This window comes from Peromyscus leucopus, chromosome 6 (assembly GCF_004664715.2).
Source record: "Peromyscus leucopus breed LL Stock chromosome 6, UCI_PerLeu_2.1, whole genome shotgun sequence".
NCBI classification, from domain to species: Eukaryota; Metazoa; Chordata; class Mammalia; order Rodentia; family Cricetidae; genus Peromyscus; species Peromyscus leucopus.
Window position 1 is genome coordinate 60,106,457 of NC_051068.1, and position 17,306 is coordinate 60,123,762.

General features: G+C 42.8%; 1 protein-coding gene across 1 annotated transcript in view; it reads left to right on the forward strand.

The window, feature by feature from the left end:
• Dchs2 (dachsous cadherin-related 2) overlaps nt 1–17,306 on the forward strand; it is a 216,262-nt gene that overhangs the window by 100,343 nt on the left and 98,613 nt on the right. The window contains 2 exon segments of the mRNA XM_028857068.2: nt 1,482–1,673; nt 16,486–16,717. Of these exon segments, the coding sequence (XP_028712901.1) occupies nt 1,482–1,673; nt 16,486–16,717 (424 nt within the window).

Consider the following 17,306-nt stretch of genomic DNA (forward strand, 5'->3'; position numbering starts at 1 on the left):
TGTGAGTTTTAAGTAGGACGTTTCCCAACATCTTTGATGCCAAAAGGATTCTTGTGAAAAACATTGAAGTATGCTGCCGAAACATCCCAATGTCACATCCCAGTTATCTGCTCAAGGCAGTATGCTGTAAGGGGTGGGCTGGCGGAGAACTGGTCACTGAAAATGTTTAGGGGATAGAGTATGACAATCAAGGGAAGTGTGACAATCAAGGAATCAAATGAATACTTATATCCTACTGATACGAAGTATGTCTTTTATGGTAAGTACTGTTAGATGTTTACTGTTGCTATTAATTGAGTTTAAAAAAATCAAACTAAATTAAGCCTGCAGATCTAGGACTCTGTTGTTTTATGTAAGCCACCATGCATTCATTGCACACAGCCTCTCCCTTTATTTGTAGTTACTCCTTCTGTGGTTTCACTTACCTCTGGTCAACTGGCCTAAAAATGTTAATGGAAAATTCTAGAATAAATACAAAACTTGAATATCTACTCTTAGTATTGTGATGGAACCTTGATTGTTCTCCTCCTACCCAGGGTGACACATCATCTCTTTGACCAGTGTACATTTTCTCTACTTGGCGATTGGCTATTGTTAATTCCTCATTGTACTGCGTGCTCACAGTCTAAGATAGAACTTAACATTTGGCACTGTGTGTTTTTGGCACTCAATATGGGCTTTTGATCTTCATCCCCTTTGGTGAGGAGTATCTAGAGTATGTGTAATCCAGTTAGTTAAAATAAATATTTTCGTAGCTCTAGTTGGGCTGGCCACAAGACTGGTAACAAAAATGGCATGTATAGGGTAAGAACAAAGCACAATTTCCCCTGGGCAGCCACAGTTATGTGTCCCTGCACCTGCTTTAATGAGCAAGGGGTGGCTGACATCTCATCACTGTGTACCTACTGGACAAAAGAGGCATGGGTAGTCCCTAGTCACTATGGCTATGCAAGGCTCTGACGGGGACCTCCCTTCCAGATAAACTTGGCCTGGGAGATGCCTCTCTCCACTCTAGCATGAATTTTGTCTTGGTGTTGATTTTCTAGAAATCACACACTTTATTTCCTGCTTTTTTTTTTTTTTTTTTGTGTTCACACTGCTGCTTTCAAACTGAGTGGATATACCGAGGGAAACAACTGCCATCTTGTAGGTTTTTATAGCCATATGAATGTTTATAAATCCGTGTGATTAGACAAGATCCCTCGTGTGTCGTGAGAGGAAATAGGAGCATGCAGGACCTCAGACCTCAGCCTTTTAATTGGAGTGGACCAAGCAAGTGAGGCGGAGAGTTCTCCAGAGGAAGAGGAGAAATGCTGAAGACTGGCCAGGCGGCAAGCTGGCGAGGAGAGAGCTAAGCCACAGCTCTGCTTTCTGAGCAGCCTTGGGGACAAATCAGCTGTGCAGAGTATCACAAGTTACACTTATCTGCAAAGTATTGCCAGCATGCTTATGGCCTCGCTGACCTTCCTCCTGTCTTACAGGTAAAAGCCTCTGACGCAGACGCGGGGCTCTACGGCTTGGTCCAGTATTCTCTTTATGATGGCTTCCAAAGCTATGAGGCACCTCCGGCGTTCCAGATTGACCCACAGGATGGGCGCATCTGTGTGTCCCAAGACATAGACAGGGAAAGGGATCCTGGCACCTTTGATCTGCTGGTGAAAGCTAAGGACGGGGTAAGTTTTTGGTATAAAACACCAAACACTCTCAAAAGTGAGCCACAGTGAACACATGGAAGCATGGGAATGGCATGGCAGTTAGTTCACCATGTTCCACACAACCACTACTTCCCTCTAATACCAAGTGTCATTGTGTCATCAATACATATTTCTAACAGATAATGACTTCAGAGAAAACAGAACTACCATATACTATCAATCTTTGATGGCACCCAATATCCACACTGTGTTAATGGTTTTGGATTATCTAATTCTATCTTTTAATAATTGGTGTGTTAGGATCCACACCAAAGTGAGACCACTAACGTTACCCTTCCTATGATATTTTACAAATCAGGTCACTTATCCTGTTATTTTCCACATGCTAACTAATGGTGGTGGATTGTATTCTAGGATGGGTCTAGAATTTGTTTCTTTATTTTCACTGTTCCCTGTACAATGGCATCCAGCACAGGAGCTGAATGGTTTTGGGTTTCTTTAGGGCTGTGCATTTCCTATCAAGACTGGGCGATTTCCCAGATCCTATTATTGCTTTTGCATTTACTATGTGGGCTGCCTTGACACTAATGATCTTAAATCAACATGTATTACCCTGAAAATAATTCATACAGGAAAGGCAAGATTCTCTCTCTCTCTCTCTCTCTCTCTCTCTCTCTCTCTCTCTCTCTCTCTCTCTCTCTCTTTCTCTCTCCCTCTCTCCAATTTTTAGAATGACCAGTTGATGCTCTAAGTGATCCCAAAGGTGACTATTTTTTCCCTGTTTTGAATATAAACTCATTTATATTTAATATTGAATATATTTGATAGTGAATATAAACTCCTTGATATTTGACACATTCAATACACTGATGACCTTATAATTTCTTTAAACTTTTTGTTTTTTATTTTTATTTTTGTGTGTGTGTGGATGTTCTGTCTGCATGTCTGTTTCTGCACCTTGTGCATGTCTGGTGCCTACAGAGGCCAGAAGAGGGCATGGTGCATTGGATTTCCCTAGAACTGGAGCTACAGATGGTTGTGAACAGACATGTGGGTGCTGGTCCTTTGAAGAGCAGCCAAGTGCTCCTGACCACTGGGTCACCTCTCCAGCCCAAATTATCATTTTGGACACTCACATTGATGAAGCCTCACATAGCAGAATAACTGTTGATTTGCTTCCTATGCCTATGTAAAAACAAAACAAAACAACAAAACAAAACCAAAACAACATCAACAACAAACTCTTAAGCTGCCAGATAAAATACATTTAGAAAAATATACAAATCATAAATGTGTGGCTCAGTGGATATTTGAAAAGTGGGCCCTCTCGAGGAAGCAGATGAAGAAATGATAGTTTCTCATGAACTTTCCCTGAAATTTGTGCCCCCCCCAACTCCAGTCCCCGCCCCTCTCAGCCCCACCCTAAACTTCATGAGTGAGCCCTACCTACCTTGAACATCAAACTGGCTTTTAACTTTCACTGAATGGAAGCATACACCATGTATTTCTGTGCTTCCTCCTTTGCTGAATGTTATCTGGGAATACCAGGTATACTGTTGCATGTGACTATGATCCCCTCATCCTTATTGATCTGTGGATATAGTGATTAAATCATAATTTTATATATTCTACAATGGATGGTCTATGTTAGGATATTAAAATAGTCTTTCTACTAATACTCTTTCAAACTAAATGTATTTTAGAAACTGAAACATAAATTATAAAAATATGACTATTAATGAAGTAACATGCAATGTTTGACTACTTATGTACATTGTATAATCTTTAAACCAGGTTAACTGTACTTACCTCCACAAACGTAGCATTTCTTCTAGCTTTATGAAAGTGTGACACATTGACATTGTTTATAGTTACCCTGCTGTGTGAAAACACACCAGTTTCCTTCTACATGACTTTAACTTGGACCCCATGATCACACCCATCACATCACCCTCATCCCTCAAATTCCTCTCAAATATTGTAAACAGCATCCTACCCTTTCTTTGTGAAATAACTTTTTATATTTCCCATGTAAATAAGATCGTGTGGTACTTATCTTTCTGTGATACCCTTAGCATACATTTTACTTTTTACTTAGCATAATTTATTCACTACCATCCATATTGTCTCAAATGACAGCTCAGGTTTCCTGGCTCTTGATGATGCCTCAGGGTCATCTTCACCTTCATTAGCCTTGAACTGATGAGCGCACATGTTTAATGGTGACCATGGTGCCATCCTTTGTGGTCATCATGTACACCTCCTGCAGGAGTGGACTTCAGGGTCTCTCCCAACAGTCTTGCTTGTGTCTGTCACCTTCGGCCACTTCTCCCCACCACCCTTGCCTAGCCTCTCTCTGTTTTCTTTTCTTGGACCTAGGTGGTTTTTTCTGCCCCTTAACTCACTATTCATTCCCAGAAGGATGGGACACTACAGAAGTCACCCTCTAGGTCTTTCCCCTCTCCTTAGAAGAGTTGTAGCCCATTGCTCAGCACCATGGCCACCAGAATACTATATGACTGTGAGATTTAAGTGGGAATCTCAGTCCTCACCTAATTGCTGCTTTCTTTCTCAAAGGAGAAACTATGTCTGGAAATATGGTCGTTGTATGAATATTTGCTTCCTTAGTTGTTGATAGTGCCTAAACAGAGTGATAGACGTTTGGTAGTCCAGTCTAGATACAAACCTAGTTCCCTGTGTAAATAGATTGCTCCATGTGAAAATATTCTGCCTAAAAGTATACATGTCCCTTGTACTCTCATGGAAATGGACAGAAAACAGTTCCTCGTGTCTCCCAGGCTCTCATCTGGTGGCCACTGAACTTCAAGGTGAATTTGACTTCCTCCTAAGTTTGGTGGCCAGATGAAGAACGATGAGTCTATGTAGGGGTAGACATGTCTCTGCTGGGGATGCATACACTGCAGCAAAAGTTACTGGATGTCCATTGCCTTGAACCGTCACCACAGGCTAGAGAGCGTCATGCCTCAGAACTGAATCCCAAACTTCAACCTTATTCCAGATACCTTTTCTGATTTTATAGTTGTTGGGTTCATGACACAAGCAACTTGTTTTGTCATTTAATTATTTGTCCCCTAAAAGGCCCAATCCATAGTCTCAGAGTGAACATTGAAGGATACATTTAATCTTGGTGAACGTGTGGAACACAGAGCTTCTGTCCTCTATGTCCTTTTAGCATCTCATGGTTGGAGTAGCTCATGAAAAGCTATTAGGCATCTAATAGCTTCCTGATCTTACCCCTGTTTACACCTGAAACTGCCCACAACATTTCTCATGTGTGCTTCAGAGTGCACACACAAGAAGCAACATAGGCTGACCTGGACGTCTGTCATTCTTCAGTGACAGGATCCTAAGTGGGAAGGACAAGAGATGAGAGAACAAAGGACAGTAATGTTTGGGATCAGGAGGTCTTGTGCAAGCTCATGGCTTATGTAAGCAAGCTTATTAAGAAGTACAACATCTCATATGTTATTCCCAGGTGCAAAATGGGATGTAGTCAGTAGAAACTATCATACAATGGGAGAAGTCAGGGGAAAACTCATCAAACGATGTTGTACACAAGAAACAAATGATATCTCAAGTGCATCAGAGACCTAGCACACAATAGTCTTGGGACTGATGGGAAAAGCTGGATTCTCAGGGTATAAGCAGCTACCCCATGGCCCAGCCCCAGGCCTCTACCGACATTGACAAACATATTCCTCCTTTTAGAAGAGAAACTTTTTTCTCCACACATGAGGACCTCAGGGAAAGCTTTGGATCACCCCAGCCCTCAGTATTATAGGTGCAGTATATGAATGCCTGCCTGTATGTACACACACACACACACACACACACACACACACACACACACACACACACACGTGTGCAAGCAGATGCACATATGGGTATATGTCAGGTTAGTCAATATCCTGTGTTACTGCATAATCTTTATGAAGTTCTGTAATAAGCTCAGAGTTTCAACGGGGTAAATGTTACCTCTTTAATAAACAGAGCAGTGTTAACTAGCAGCATCAATTGCTCAGAATTATGTCATTAAAAATGTTGGTACAGATGGAGATAAAAGTTGGTAATGACTAAATAGCTAGCCCCTAAAAATAATCTAGACCACATTCATAGAACAATTAAATCAGGTAAAGTATCTTGGGTTCAAGCTGTGGGAATTCTGACCATAACGTGTTTATTTAAAAGAATAAACTGAGCCTTGGCATAGGTCCTTCTGTTGTTTAGAGTCAGTCTGACAATTTGTGGTTTCCCTCAGATTCTTTCTCTTTCTAATAAATGACCTGTATGTCCTTGGTAGAAAATTGCTGAAAATCCATTTGCAGGTGGTTCTTAAGAGGATTTTATCTATTGATAGAATAATTTTTCTTATAAAGCACCCTGGACGTTCTGTGCATCTTCTCTCCTGCTCTATTTATCTTGGTGATGACTGTCAACATACATTTTGTAGTCCCGTCACTTCTCCTTCTCTACTGACACCACAGCTAACGTATCCTATTTTTGCGGCTGCAGTGATTGCTGTTTATCTCACACGCAGAGGATGCTATGGAATTATAGAATGGAACCAATTAATTGGATTGGCAGTCAAGTTATTATCTAAAATTAAGCTCTACAATTTAATTATACCATCCTTCTGTCTAAGCTTTGTATTGCTTTTTTCTGATCCGTTCTCACAAACAAAGCTCTCATTTTCTTGGTACGCATTTATCATTCTCTGACCACTTTTGTTACATCTGGAATTCTATAACTGAAATATGTGTCTGGAAAACAAAAATAGATTTCTACTTGATCTTCCTACTCAAGGCTTAATGAAGGATTTTGACAGACACTCTAGAGAGTAAACTGGCTTAGCCCCTCACCACTCTGTGTCTTCATGATAAGAGCTGGCTATTGGAGTTGGGATCCATGGAGTATGGAATGCAGGTGGAATTGCAAACAAGCTTTCTGAATAAAGAAGTGTATCTATTTACATTCTAATGCTTATGTTATTTTATCCTATTGCCTAAAAAGTGTTCGATTGTCATTTTAAATTGTGTGTGTATGTGTGTGTGAGTGTGTGAGTGTGTGTGTGTGTGTGTGTGTGTGTGTGTGTGCATGTGTGTTCAGGTGACATCAGAGACTACTGGACTATTCCCCCAGCCTCATATTCAACTTCTCATTCTAGTCTTTTGTTTCACTGGTTACTAATTGACTTATATGAGGATGGTGCAGTTACCCAGTGTTCCAGCTAAGGGCCAAACCTAAAATGTCCTTCCAGCCACGCATTCAAGGATTAAATCTGACATGCCGTGACACCATTCTTCTTTATTCTCATCTCTGAGAGATGAAGCTTCCCCATCATGATTACCCCCCTTCTTATCCCACTGTTCAATTCAGCTGTTAATTTGAATCAGTGTCCCAGTCACTATTTCACTCTTTAAATTTATTTGCTGTCACCCAGCAAGTTCTTCATAGACTCCACTTGGTTGTTCCGTTATTTTCTCCCTATGATGGGAAATAGCCTGTGGTCCTAGAGATACTGATCCTTCCTACTCAATAAGGCCAGGAACTGCAGTAATTGCAGTCCTAAGGTTGTAAGATGGCTGCCTTTGTGTCCTAGTTACTTTCCTATTGCCATGAAAAACAAATGACCAAGGCAGTTTATTGAAGAAAGTGTTTAATTTGGGTTCATGGTTTCAGAGGTTAGAGTCCATGATCATTGTGGCAGAGAACTTGGAAACAGGCAGACAGGCATAGTGCTGGGTGGGTAGCTGAGAGCTCACATCTCCAGCCATAAGCACCAGGACCAGATAGCTAACTGGGAATGGCAGGAGTCTTTTGAAGCCTCAAAGCCCAACCTCAGTAACATGCCTCTTCAAGGCTACACCTCCTAATCCTTCCCAAATGGTTCCATCAACTGGGAACCAAGTATTCAGACATGTTAGCCAATGGAGGCCCACTCAAACCACTACAACTTCTAAAGCCATTTCTATTCCTTTCTCCATTGAACATTAATTCAGTCCTGAGCATCCTGTTTCAAGAATATGTTAATGCCACCTGGTGAGAATGAGACCACTACCACAGTTTTTGAGCCAAGTTTGAAGCAAGCTGTAATTAAGTTTTGGCCAGAATGATGGACTCTGGCTGGGTCCATTCTGGGGTTCCCAGAAAATGGTGACAAGTCACGTTTGACAGAGGCTCATAAAGGCAAACCCATAAGGCTATGTATTTCCAACCAGATCCAATCAAGGGCAAGCATACATCTTGATGTACTTCCTGCCTATGTACCTCCTGCCGACGTGTGCTTGATCAAGCACATCCGGTGCAGTTGGGTCAAACAAACTTGTTTAGGGGAGTGAAAACATGTGGCTTGTTGTCTTCCATAAACAACAGCCTCCAGCATTTCAGGAAGTATCTGTCCTTGGGCAAGGGGCTTACAGGTTAGAGGCTTTTTTTGTTTTATGACTCTCTTAGGTACATTCATGAAAACTTAGAACATAACTCTAGCTCTCATAAATGCAGTGCAGATGTCCCTGTTGGTCACTGTCCTGTTTCAAACTCCCAATCACTTAAGACTTCTGTACCCGGCTCATCTCGGAGTCTTCGTGCCTATTGCTTTGGTAATCAGCCTCCCTTCACTACAACAAAACATCAAAGATTATCAGCTTTTAAAGAGAGAAGTCTTATTTTAGCTCATGGTTGGAAGGTTCAAGTCTGTTAGAGTGGCCCTATTCTTTGGACTTCTGGAAAGATGAAAAACTCATGGTGGTAGTCCATGTTTCCCCTCATGCTAGGGAAAATGAAGAGAAATAAGCCAGCATCCTACAATACCCATTCAAAAACACACCCCTCGAGGCCTAAGGACCTCCAACAAGCCCCACAATCTGAAGCCCCACACTACCTCCCAACAGCACTACCCTGGGGACTAAGCCTCGAACACATGGTCATTGAAGGGACTTTCAACATCCTAATTCTAGCAGCTAACACTCCTTACCAGGTTTTTGAGGTTTTCAGCAGAGCCATCCAACCTCGGCTCCTCGCATCTTGACTTTCTCATTTGCAAGGATCATCACTTCCTCTGAAATTTTGATTCCCAGCACACTACCTTCTGATAAGCATTTTTATCTGCCGTGTCACTTAGCTCACAGGAATCCCATGCACACAGGAATTCCTCTTTGGTAAGATCACTGAAGTATTACATATCATTAAAGTCACTCTGATGCAAATTCCCTTCTCTAGGAACTCTCTGGTAAAATTCCAGCTCTGTCTGAACTCTGCTTTTTCTGCTCTTAAAAAAAAAAAAAACACTCATATTTGAGGGGAACTTCCTCTCCTTCCTGCTACCCATCTCCTCCCTTACCTGGTGATCAGCTTTGTGCTCTGTTAGCAAATCACACTGTTTGCATCAGAGACAAATCCCGCTGAGTCTTAGGGTCCATGCACCCCAGCCTGCTCTAGAATGTCATCCCTATAGTGACCTTTTCTTCTTCTTATATAGTTGAATTTCTCAAATTCTTTTAGATGACTCCCATAGAAAACCTGGCATAACAACAACCTCTCCCTTCAAAACCACACTTCTTTTAATTTCATACACCTTCTTAGAAAACAATCTACTTTTCTGTCTATGCCGTAGCAAGTAGATTTGAAAGAGCTGTTTCTACTTCTCATTTGTCAACTCTCTCTTCATTCTCCCCACCCCCTCCACCTTTCTCCAAAAACTGGTTTTATCAGAACAATTATAGCTGTGCCACATCCTGGGTTCTCGGTCTGTTCATTTCTATTTTCCTCGGCCTCTCAGTTGATCTGAAAATATCCTTTAAATGCTGCCTTGCTTGGCTTTTGTGATACCCTGCTTACCAGCCTTTCTTTAGCAGGATGGACACTCATTTCTCTTCACCTCTGCCCATGAAATATAGACTGAAATGCTCTGCCTTAGTGCACTAAGATGCAAAGCACCGCTCACTGAGTTAAGAGTTGTGGAGGACAGATATTAATATTCTACTGCTTACGAGTCCCATAATGCAAGAGCAAAGAGAACAGAAATTAGAAAACTGACAGAGTAGAAATAATGGAAGAAAAATTTTCATGTGTGCTGACTGCCTCAGGCAGCCTTCTGGGCCTCCCATAGTGGATGTTTGCAAGCTTAGAGCTTTTTAAAAGGACATGGACTTTCCCCAGCATAACTTGAAGGGATTGATATTCAGGTAGATTGCTCAGGCATTTCTTACCATAACTTTAAAGTGAAATAGTCGAAATTAATTGAAGTGATCCATGACTTATTTATGGAAGTCTGAGATAAAATTGAGAAATACCAATGTATGGATTTAGGGAATGAATTAGGTACATGCTGCTGTGTAAGCAATTATTCCTCAAGTTTGAACCTTAAGATAATACAGTTTGAAATTGTCAGGAATCTAGAAGCACTCTGGTGAGTGTTTCTGCTTCAGAGTCTCTTCTGATTGCATTATGGGATGAGCCAGACAACATACTGTGAGCCCGTTTTCAGGTTCCTCGTGGCTTTACCCAGCAGGTCTGCATAGAGAGGATGATTGGACCATGGGCCTGAGTGCAGGTGTCTGAGATGGTCTGCACTTGGCTATGCTGCAGGGAGGCCTTTTTCTCCATCCCTTGGCATTTCTATAAATACCCTAGGGAAGAGACAGTCAGGACCCATTGGAATAGGTCCCAGGCCCTCTTGAGGCTATCCTGTATTTTCTGTCCATTTATCTCCACATTCTAAATCCTTCTATCTAATATTTCCTGCTGCTCTCACTAAAGAAAACTCTGGGGAACTGTGGGGTTGGTGGTTAAATGCCCCACAACATACTGTTTCAGAGCCTTGGGAAGTGAAGCAAGTGTGCTTAGATTTGCTTTCCTGTCGCTGTGCCCTGTGGGAGGCTGGTTTCCTAGCATGCTCATTCCGAAGAGAGTTCTGTGATTCAGAAAGAGTGAGTGCAAGCTCACAGGTTAGCATGACTGCAGCCATCTGGTTCTAACTTCATCTCAAGACAAAAAAAATGTCCTGTAAGACTGATACATGAACTTCATCTTCGTGGATGTTGGATATGTTTATAGTCTTGAGGAAAGCCAAGGACACTCTGTTTGTCATGGCCTCCTTTGTTAAGCTCAGCATATAAATTTCTTCCTCTTAGCATAGGATGCAGGAATCCACTGCTTAGCTACCCCTCAGAGCACACCTCTGTCCACGAGTCACTGATGATTTCACTTTGGAATACACCAGAAAGAGGCTCTTGAGGCAAAGAACTGATTTGGTGAATTTGCCATTTTCACAATTTTTTTGTTTATTTGGTTTTCAAGACAATGTTTCTCTATGTAGCCCTAGATGTCCTGGAACTTACTCTGTAGACCAGGCTGGCCTTGAACTCCCAGAGATCCACCTGCCTCTGCCCCATCCAAGTGCTGGGATTAAAGGTGTGTGCCACCACCACCTGGCATTTTCACATTTTTTAAATCAAAGAGCCTTTTATATAATTTTAAAGACACACTTCTTTGTTAACCTACCTATCTCTTTGTGAAACCTAATTTGATCAGCACTTCAGTGATGCCATTAGTCATGTGCCTCCCGGGGACTTGGGTAAAAAGCATCACAGCTTTAAATTTTACTCTTCTAAGTCTCTTTTTGTCATATTTTCAGTATATATATAATATAATATAAAAATATATAAAAAAAGAGAGAGAGAGAGCTGTAAGATCTACTATGGCATATATATATTACATATATATTTCTGTATATGTATTTCAAACTGTATATATATATTATATACATATATATATACATGTATATATACAGTTTGTATAATATATATACAGTTTGTAAAATAAATACATTTAAAAATATTATCAAATAAAGATATGCACTGAGGCTTTCTATACCACATTTAAAATTATTTATTATTATTATATATGTATATGTATATGTACACATGGAGTGTGTATGTGTGCCATGGTAATTGTGTGGCAAGAGGACAACATTGTGGAGTCAGTTCTCTCCTTCCCATCTTATGTGGGTTTCAGGGCTCTAACTACTGTTCCTAGGCTTGGATGGTAAGCAGCATTACCCTTAGAGGAATCTTGCCAGCCCTAGAGTATGTATTTTACCAATGTGATGCATTGCATTACTTTTCTAAAATGAAAAAAATTTTTTTGAATTCCTAGACAAACCTATCTGTCCCTAAGTGTTTAGGATATGGAGCCTGTAAGATCTACTATGGCCATTCCCTCTGGGTTGAACATGCTCACTGCTGATATCTTGAATCAGAGCAGTTGTGCTTACCTGTAGGTGACCCTCATGAGGTTGGGACCACCAACATTGCACATGGAGGGAGAAGACCACCCAGGAGGCTCCTTACCTCCTCTCCCTGGGATATATAATCTATGGGGTAAGCAACTGTTGGAGAAGGAGACTCTTCAGCAGTGTGAGTAAGCTGTGTTCAGAACTCAAGCGACAACAGCATCCATGAGCTGTCAGTCATGCACTGGTATGGTGTTTCAGGGATGCAGCTGCCTAAGCTACCCTGCACCCGTAAGTGAGTCCAGCAAATCTACTGCTTTACCCAGCTAGACAGGATCCTTTGTTGGTAGAATCCTCTCTTTGATCTGTTGTTGCCCCCTCTGTCTGGGGTGAACAGACATAGAATAGACATGTTCTCTTCAGGAAAGTTGTGTACCGGACCTCATAGTTGACAGTTATGAATTATTATAAGTACTTCCATCTGTACCATGCCCCTCATTTCAGTGACAGGCTTGGGAAATCACAGATTCCAGGCCCCACCTTACATACTTTCCAGAAGAGGCAGCATCGTTTAGGGTCAGGCTGACTCTTGGCAGGTTCTGGTCCTTGCAAATGGATGGATTGAGCTTTAAAACACGTCACTTTGAGCTCTCAATTGTTCCCCTGGGTGATAGGAAAAGTGCTGTGGTATCTGCTTCCTGGACCATATTCCATAGAAACATCAGCCTGTCTTCCTTTTTATCTACAATGGAGCCTGTGATAATATATAATATACAATATGTAATATAGACCATAAAATACATAATATACAATATATAATGCACTGGGACGACTTCAATCTCCAAGTGAGTCTCCATGAAATAAGGGCTTTCTACCACAGAGGAAGTTTGAAACTTGAGAAGTTTACAAGGCAGCATCAAGGGCTCAGAGGGTAAGCGAAGCTTTGCTCCAGGTTAGACCTGATGCTTATAGTCTTCGGTACTCTGGGCTGGCTCTGGATCTTAGTTTCTTATTCTGGTAGGAGGAAAGTCATAGACACCTTAAAAAAGTGATTGTGACAACCTAGGGAGGGATCTGTGTTAGACATTCCCAACACATTTGTAGTTGGTTATTATAGGAAGAAGTTTCCCTGCCTGATGAATTCAGCAGGTGCTCACTGAGTTTATGCCCAAGAGACAGTGAAAGCAAACACTTGGCCTCCAGAAGATCCCTGGTTCTGTGGCAGTTCATCGAAGCCCTCTGTTGTTGTCCAGCTGACATTTGATTGTTTTTACAGGGTTTACTTATTAGGATCCTCACTGAATTAAGGTGTTCGTTATGAAGGCTTTGCTGGTGGTGTGGCATTTCCTTCTTGCTGGCTTCTCTCTTTTCATTATTTTGCTTTCCCAGTCCTTCTTTCAACCTGCGAAGCTGCTTAAGCTTGAGGAGAAATAGACTAGTAAAGCAAACAGGAAAAACAAGAGAAGGCAGGCCGTTGGGAGTCACGACAGGCCCTATGGCAGATGGCAAGTGTGTTTTCTATATGCTTCTCGTCAGTCTGCAGTCCCTTCTCCCGCCTCCCTCTGGACTCCTGCAGGTTATCTGGCTTTCTCTATCAGCGCGCAGACAGGTGGGTGAATGCATACTGTTTTCATTCTGGTCCTAACCAGCTATTGTTTCTTGAGTTCTAAATGTAACTGGTAGGACGCCGGCACGTCATTCAAATCGGAACACGGGAAATCGCACTCTATCTAACCATGGATTTCTCAGTCCTTTAAGTCCCCAGAGGACAGTATTACATGGGACAGCAGTGAGAGCTGTGTCTGGATTCATGATTAGCTTGACCGTCTTGCTGTCTTTCCCAGCCTGTCCCCTCCACGTGTGTTCTGAGTATCTGCACGGCCCATTTCTCTTTCCGCGCCTTCTTAGCTGTCCTTCCTTTTCCTCTCCTCTTGATGTCTTCCTCCACAGCAGAGAAAGGCAGCGGAAAGAGGAAAAGGGGCCTGGGAGGAGGGCACACTTGAGTGAACCTCCCCCTCCCACTGCCCTGCACTGTGGTGACTTACCAAGGACTTTTGTCAGAACTCAAAATGTGCCAGATAGAAATGGAAAATGGTGTCAGGAAGCAAGAACAGATGTTTTCCTTCAGAACAGGGAAAACCAAGGAGATGATTTCCCTTCGATTGCATTTGCTCCCTCCCCTCTGGTTTTAGATGGAGCCAACAGGACCTAAACAGCCTGCGAGGCACTTCCCAGTGCTTTATGCACTGCATAACCTTTCTAAAACCAAGACATTTCAGAAGTCCCAAACCACATGGCTGCAGGAAGAAGGATAAACTGCTTCCCCCACCATTTTTATTAGTTTTTTAGGAGTGTTGTATAATATATTTTGAACATATTTATCACCCAATTCCTCTCAGATCCACTCTCCTCTCTCCCTTCTCTATGCACACAACTTTGTGACCTCTTAAAAAAACAAAACAAACCCCCAAACCATTAAGGACAGTCCATATACCCTTGGGTATGTAGCCTTCCATTGGATTGTGATAGACCTACCGGGGTCTGCACCTTTGGGAAGACTGACTCTCCCTCTCCCAGCAGCCATCCATTACAAATAGTCCTTAGCGAGGGCTGGGACTTCATGTCCCCTCCCCTGTCCACGCTGGAATCTTAGCTGGCTTGAGCTTACACAGGTTTCATGACGCTGTCACAGCCCCTGTGTGTTCACATGTGAAACTGTTTGCTTGCGTCTGTAAATCTCCACTTTGTTGTCGTCATCCACTGTCTCTAGCTCTCATAAGAACGTTTCTACCTGCTCTCCTACAGTCATCGCTGAGCCTTGTGGGGAGGCGGTGTGATACAGATGCGTGTAGCATAGAGTTGAGCATTCTGCAGTCTCTGAGTTTCTGCACCATGACCAATTGTGGTTTTTTTCCCTTGTTAATCTACTGCAAGAGAAGTTTCTCTGATGAGACTTGAGATGCACTAATCTATGGGTGTAACAATAAGTCACTAGGAGTCAGTTTAATACTGTGCTAAGCTGGGTTGTGGCGGTGGTGGCGTCGGCAGCGCGCGGCGCGGCGGCGGCGGCGGCGGCGGCGGCGGCGGCGCACGCCTTTAATCCCAGCACTCAGGAGGCAGAGCCAGGCGGATCTCTGTGAGTTCGAGGCCAGCCTGGTCTATAGAGTGAATTCCAGGAAAGGCGCAAAGCTACACAGAGAAACCCTGTCTCGAAAACAAAAACAGAAACAACAAACAAACAAAACAAAAAACCCCTGTGCTAATTTAGCAAATAATAGTAGTACTTTCTCTGCTAAGGCTTATAGGCCCAGCTTCTTGGCCCCAATAATAGTGCAAGGCCTGGGTTTCAGCTTTTGGAGCACCCCTTAAAATGCAATCAGAAGGTGGTTAGCTACTTTCCCAGGCCACCCATGCCATCACTGCCCCGGTGGGCCTGTCTTTCCAGGCCATGTGTCACTGCACTTCGCAGGGCTCACATCTGGGTGAGACTGCCGTTCACTCCTCCCCTCCGGTAGCATGACTAGTACCCGTCAGCACCATGACAGCTAGCCAGTAGGGAACGAAGCCTTCAGTGGAGTGGCATCTTGACTTCTTTGCGTTCTGTAGCTCAAGAGTACCACTCTGAAACAAATCATGGTTTGGTCTACCAAACAAGTAATGGGCATGGTCTACCTCTTCTGGGGCTGTTGGCTAGCCAGATCTCGCAGGATCCCAAACATTCCAGGCTGTTTCCCACCCTCTGCATCACCCTCCAGCACCCGGCACTAAGGCGCCATGGCTGAGGGTAAGCTGCTTTGCTGTCCTGTTCCTCGTCAAGGTCACTGTCTGTTCTAAACCTGGTGACGCCAAGGCCTGCCAGCTGCTCCCTACCTCTGCCCTTAACACTTCCTGTCTCTCCTGAGCTCCTCAGCCAGCAGTTAAAACTAAAGTTGAACCAAGCCACCTACGTGCTCAGAATTCTGTCATGGTGAAGACCCCTGGTCCTCTGGTGACCTCAGTGATCTCTACAGCCAACTCTAGCCTCTAACACCAGGCCTGTGCCTTCCTTCTGTCCCTGAACAGACCAGCTCAGGCACTGCACTCCTGCTATGGGGTCGTTGTACTTGATTTTTCTCCTGCTGGAGAAACATTTTTTTTTTCCCAGATAACACAAGTCTAGTTCCCTTCATTAGCTGACATTCCTCAAATCATTTCCTAATTTTTTTTTACTATAACAATGGATAGAAATTCATAATCCATGAGCACAACCAAGATTGATTTGTGTGAATATATATGTTCAATTGCTTCAGAAGTCTGTTTTAGGGTCATTTTGAGTTATTTTTATCTCAGTATCACACAAGTCCCTCTCTCTGTCTCTCTGTCTCTCTGTCTCTGTCTCTGTCTCTCTCTCTCTCTCTCTCTCTCTCTCTCTCCCTCTCTCTCTCTCTCTCTCTCTCTCTCACACACACACACACACACACACACACACACACACACATCACTTTGTTATTTCAAAGTCTGTTTGGGGATTGCTATTATTCTGGATTCCGGTTTCCACAGAAGCCCAATTGTAATCACTGCTCATTGTTCATCTAATAGGGTGGTCTTAGTGCTCAAGCTTTTGTCCGGGTGGAAGTGGAGGATGTGAATGATAATCACCCTATCTTTAATCCATCGACCTATGTGACAAGCATCAGTGGCCAGACCCCACCAGGCACTGAGATCCTCAACGTTCTCGCCAGTGACAGGGATTCTGGGACGTACGGAGCGGTGGCTTATGAACTCATTCCAGGAGACATGTCGTCATTCTTCACCATTGACTCCATTACAGGTATGTGACCTAGGGACAGCTCCACCCTCTGTTAGTAAACTTGACAGCCACCACTGTGTCTTTGAAATGGGCTGGTGCTTTGTTAGCCAAGACCTGGATGAGTCTCACATCTGCTCACTGAGCTCTTTAGTTTCATAATAATGCCAATCATCCATGTCAGAAGGTCAGTCCTCCTTTTAATTTCCCAAACACAGTAACTGTTTATCTTCCAAAGAACCCAGTGGTCTGCGTTTCCTAGAAATAAATATTTAAGACATTACTTTCTCTTTCCTATGTTTGTTGTCATCAAAATAATGTTTGGAATATTTCGATATAAGACTTAAGATTTCAAGTAGCATCGGAAATAATTATAGATATTCTGGCTTCAAAATAAGGCTACAAGCCAAGCCAAAGGTTATTGAATCTGAGAAATAGGCAGAATGCATTTTTTATTTTAATAATGTGTTGCATGTGTGCACAGGTAGTTAGTCTTCAAGAGGACATTCTACCACAGCAGCCAGGTACCAAGTTACCTTGTCTTATTTGTGATGGCCATAGATATGACAAGCCAGTCATGGTCTGCACAGGCAACACAGTGCTCTTAGTTTGC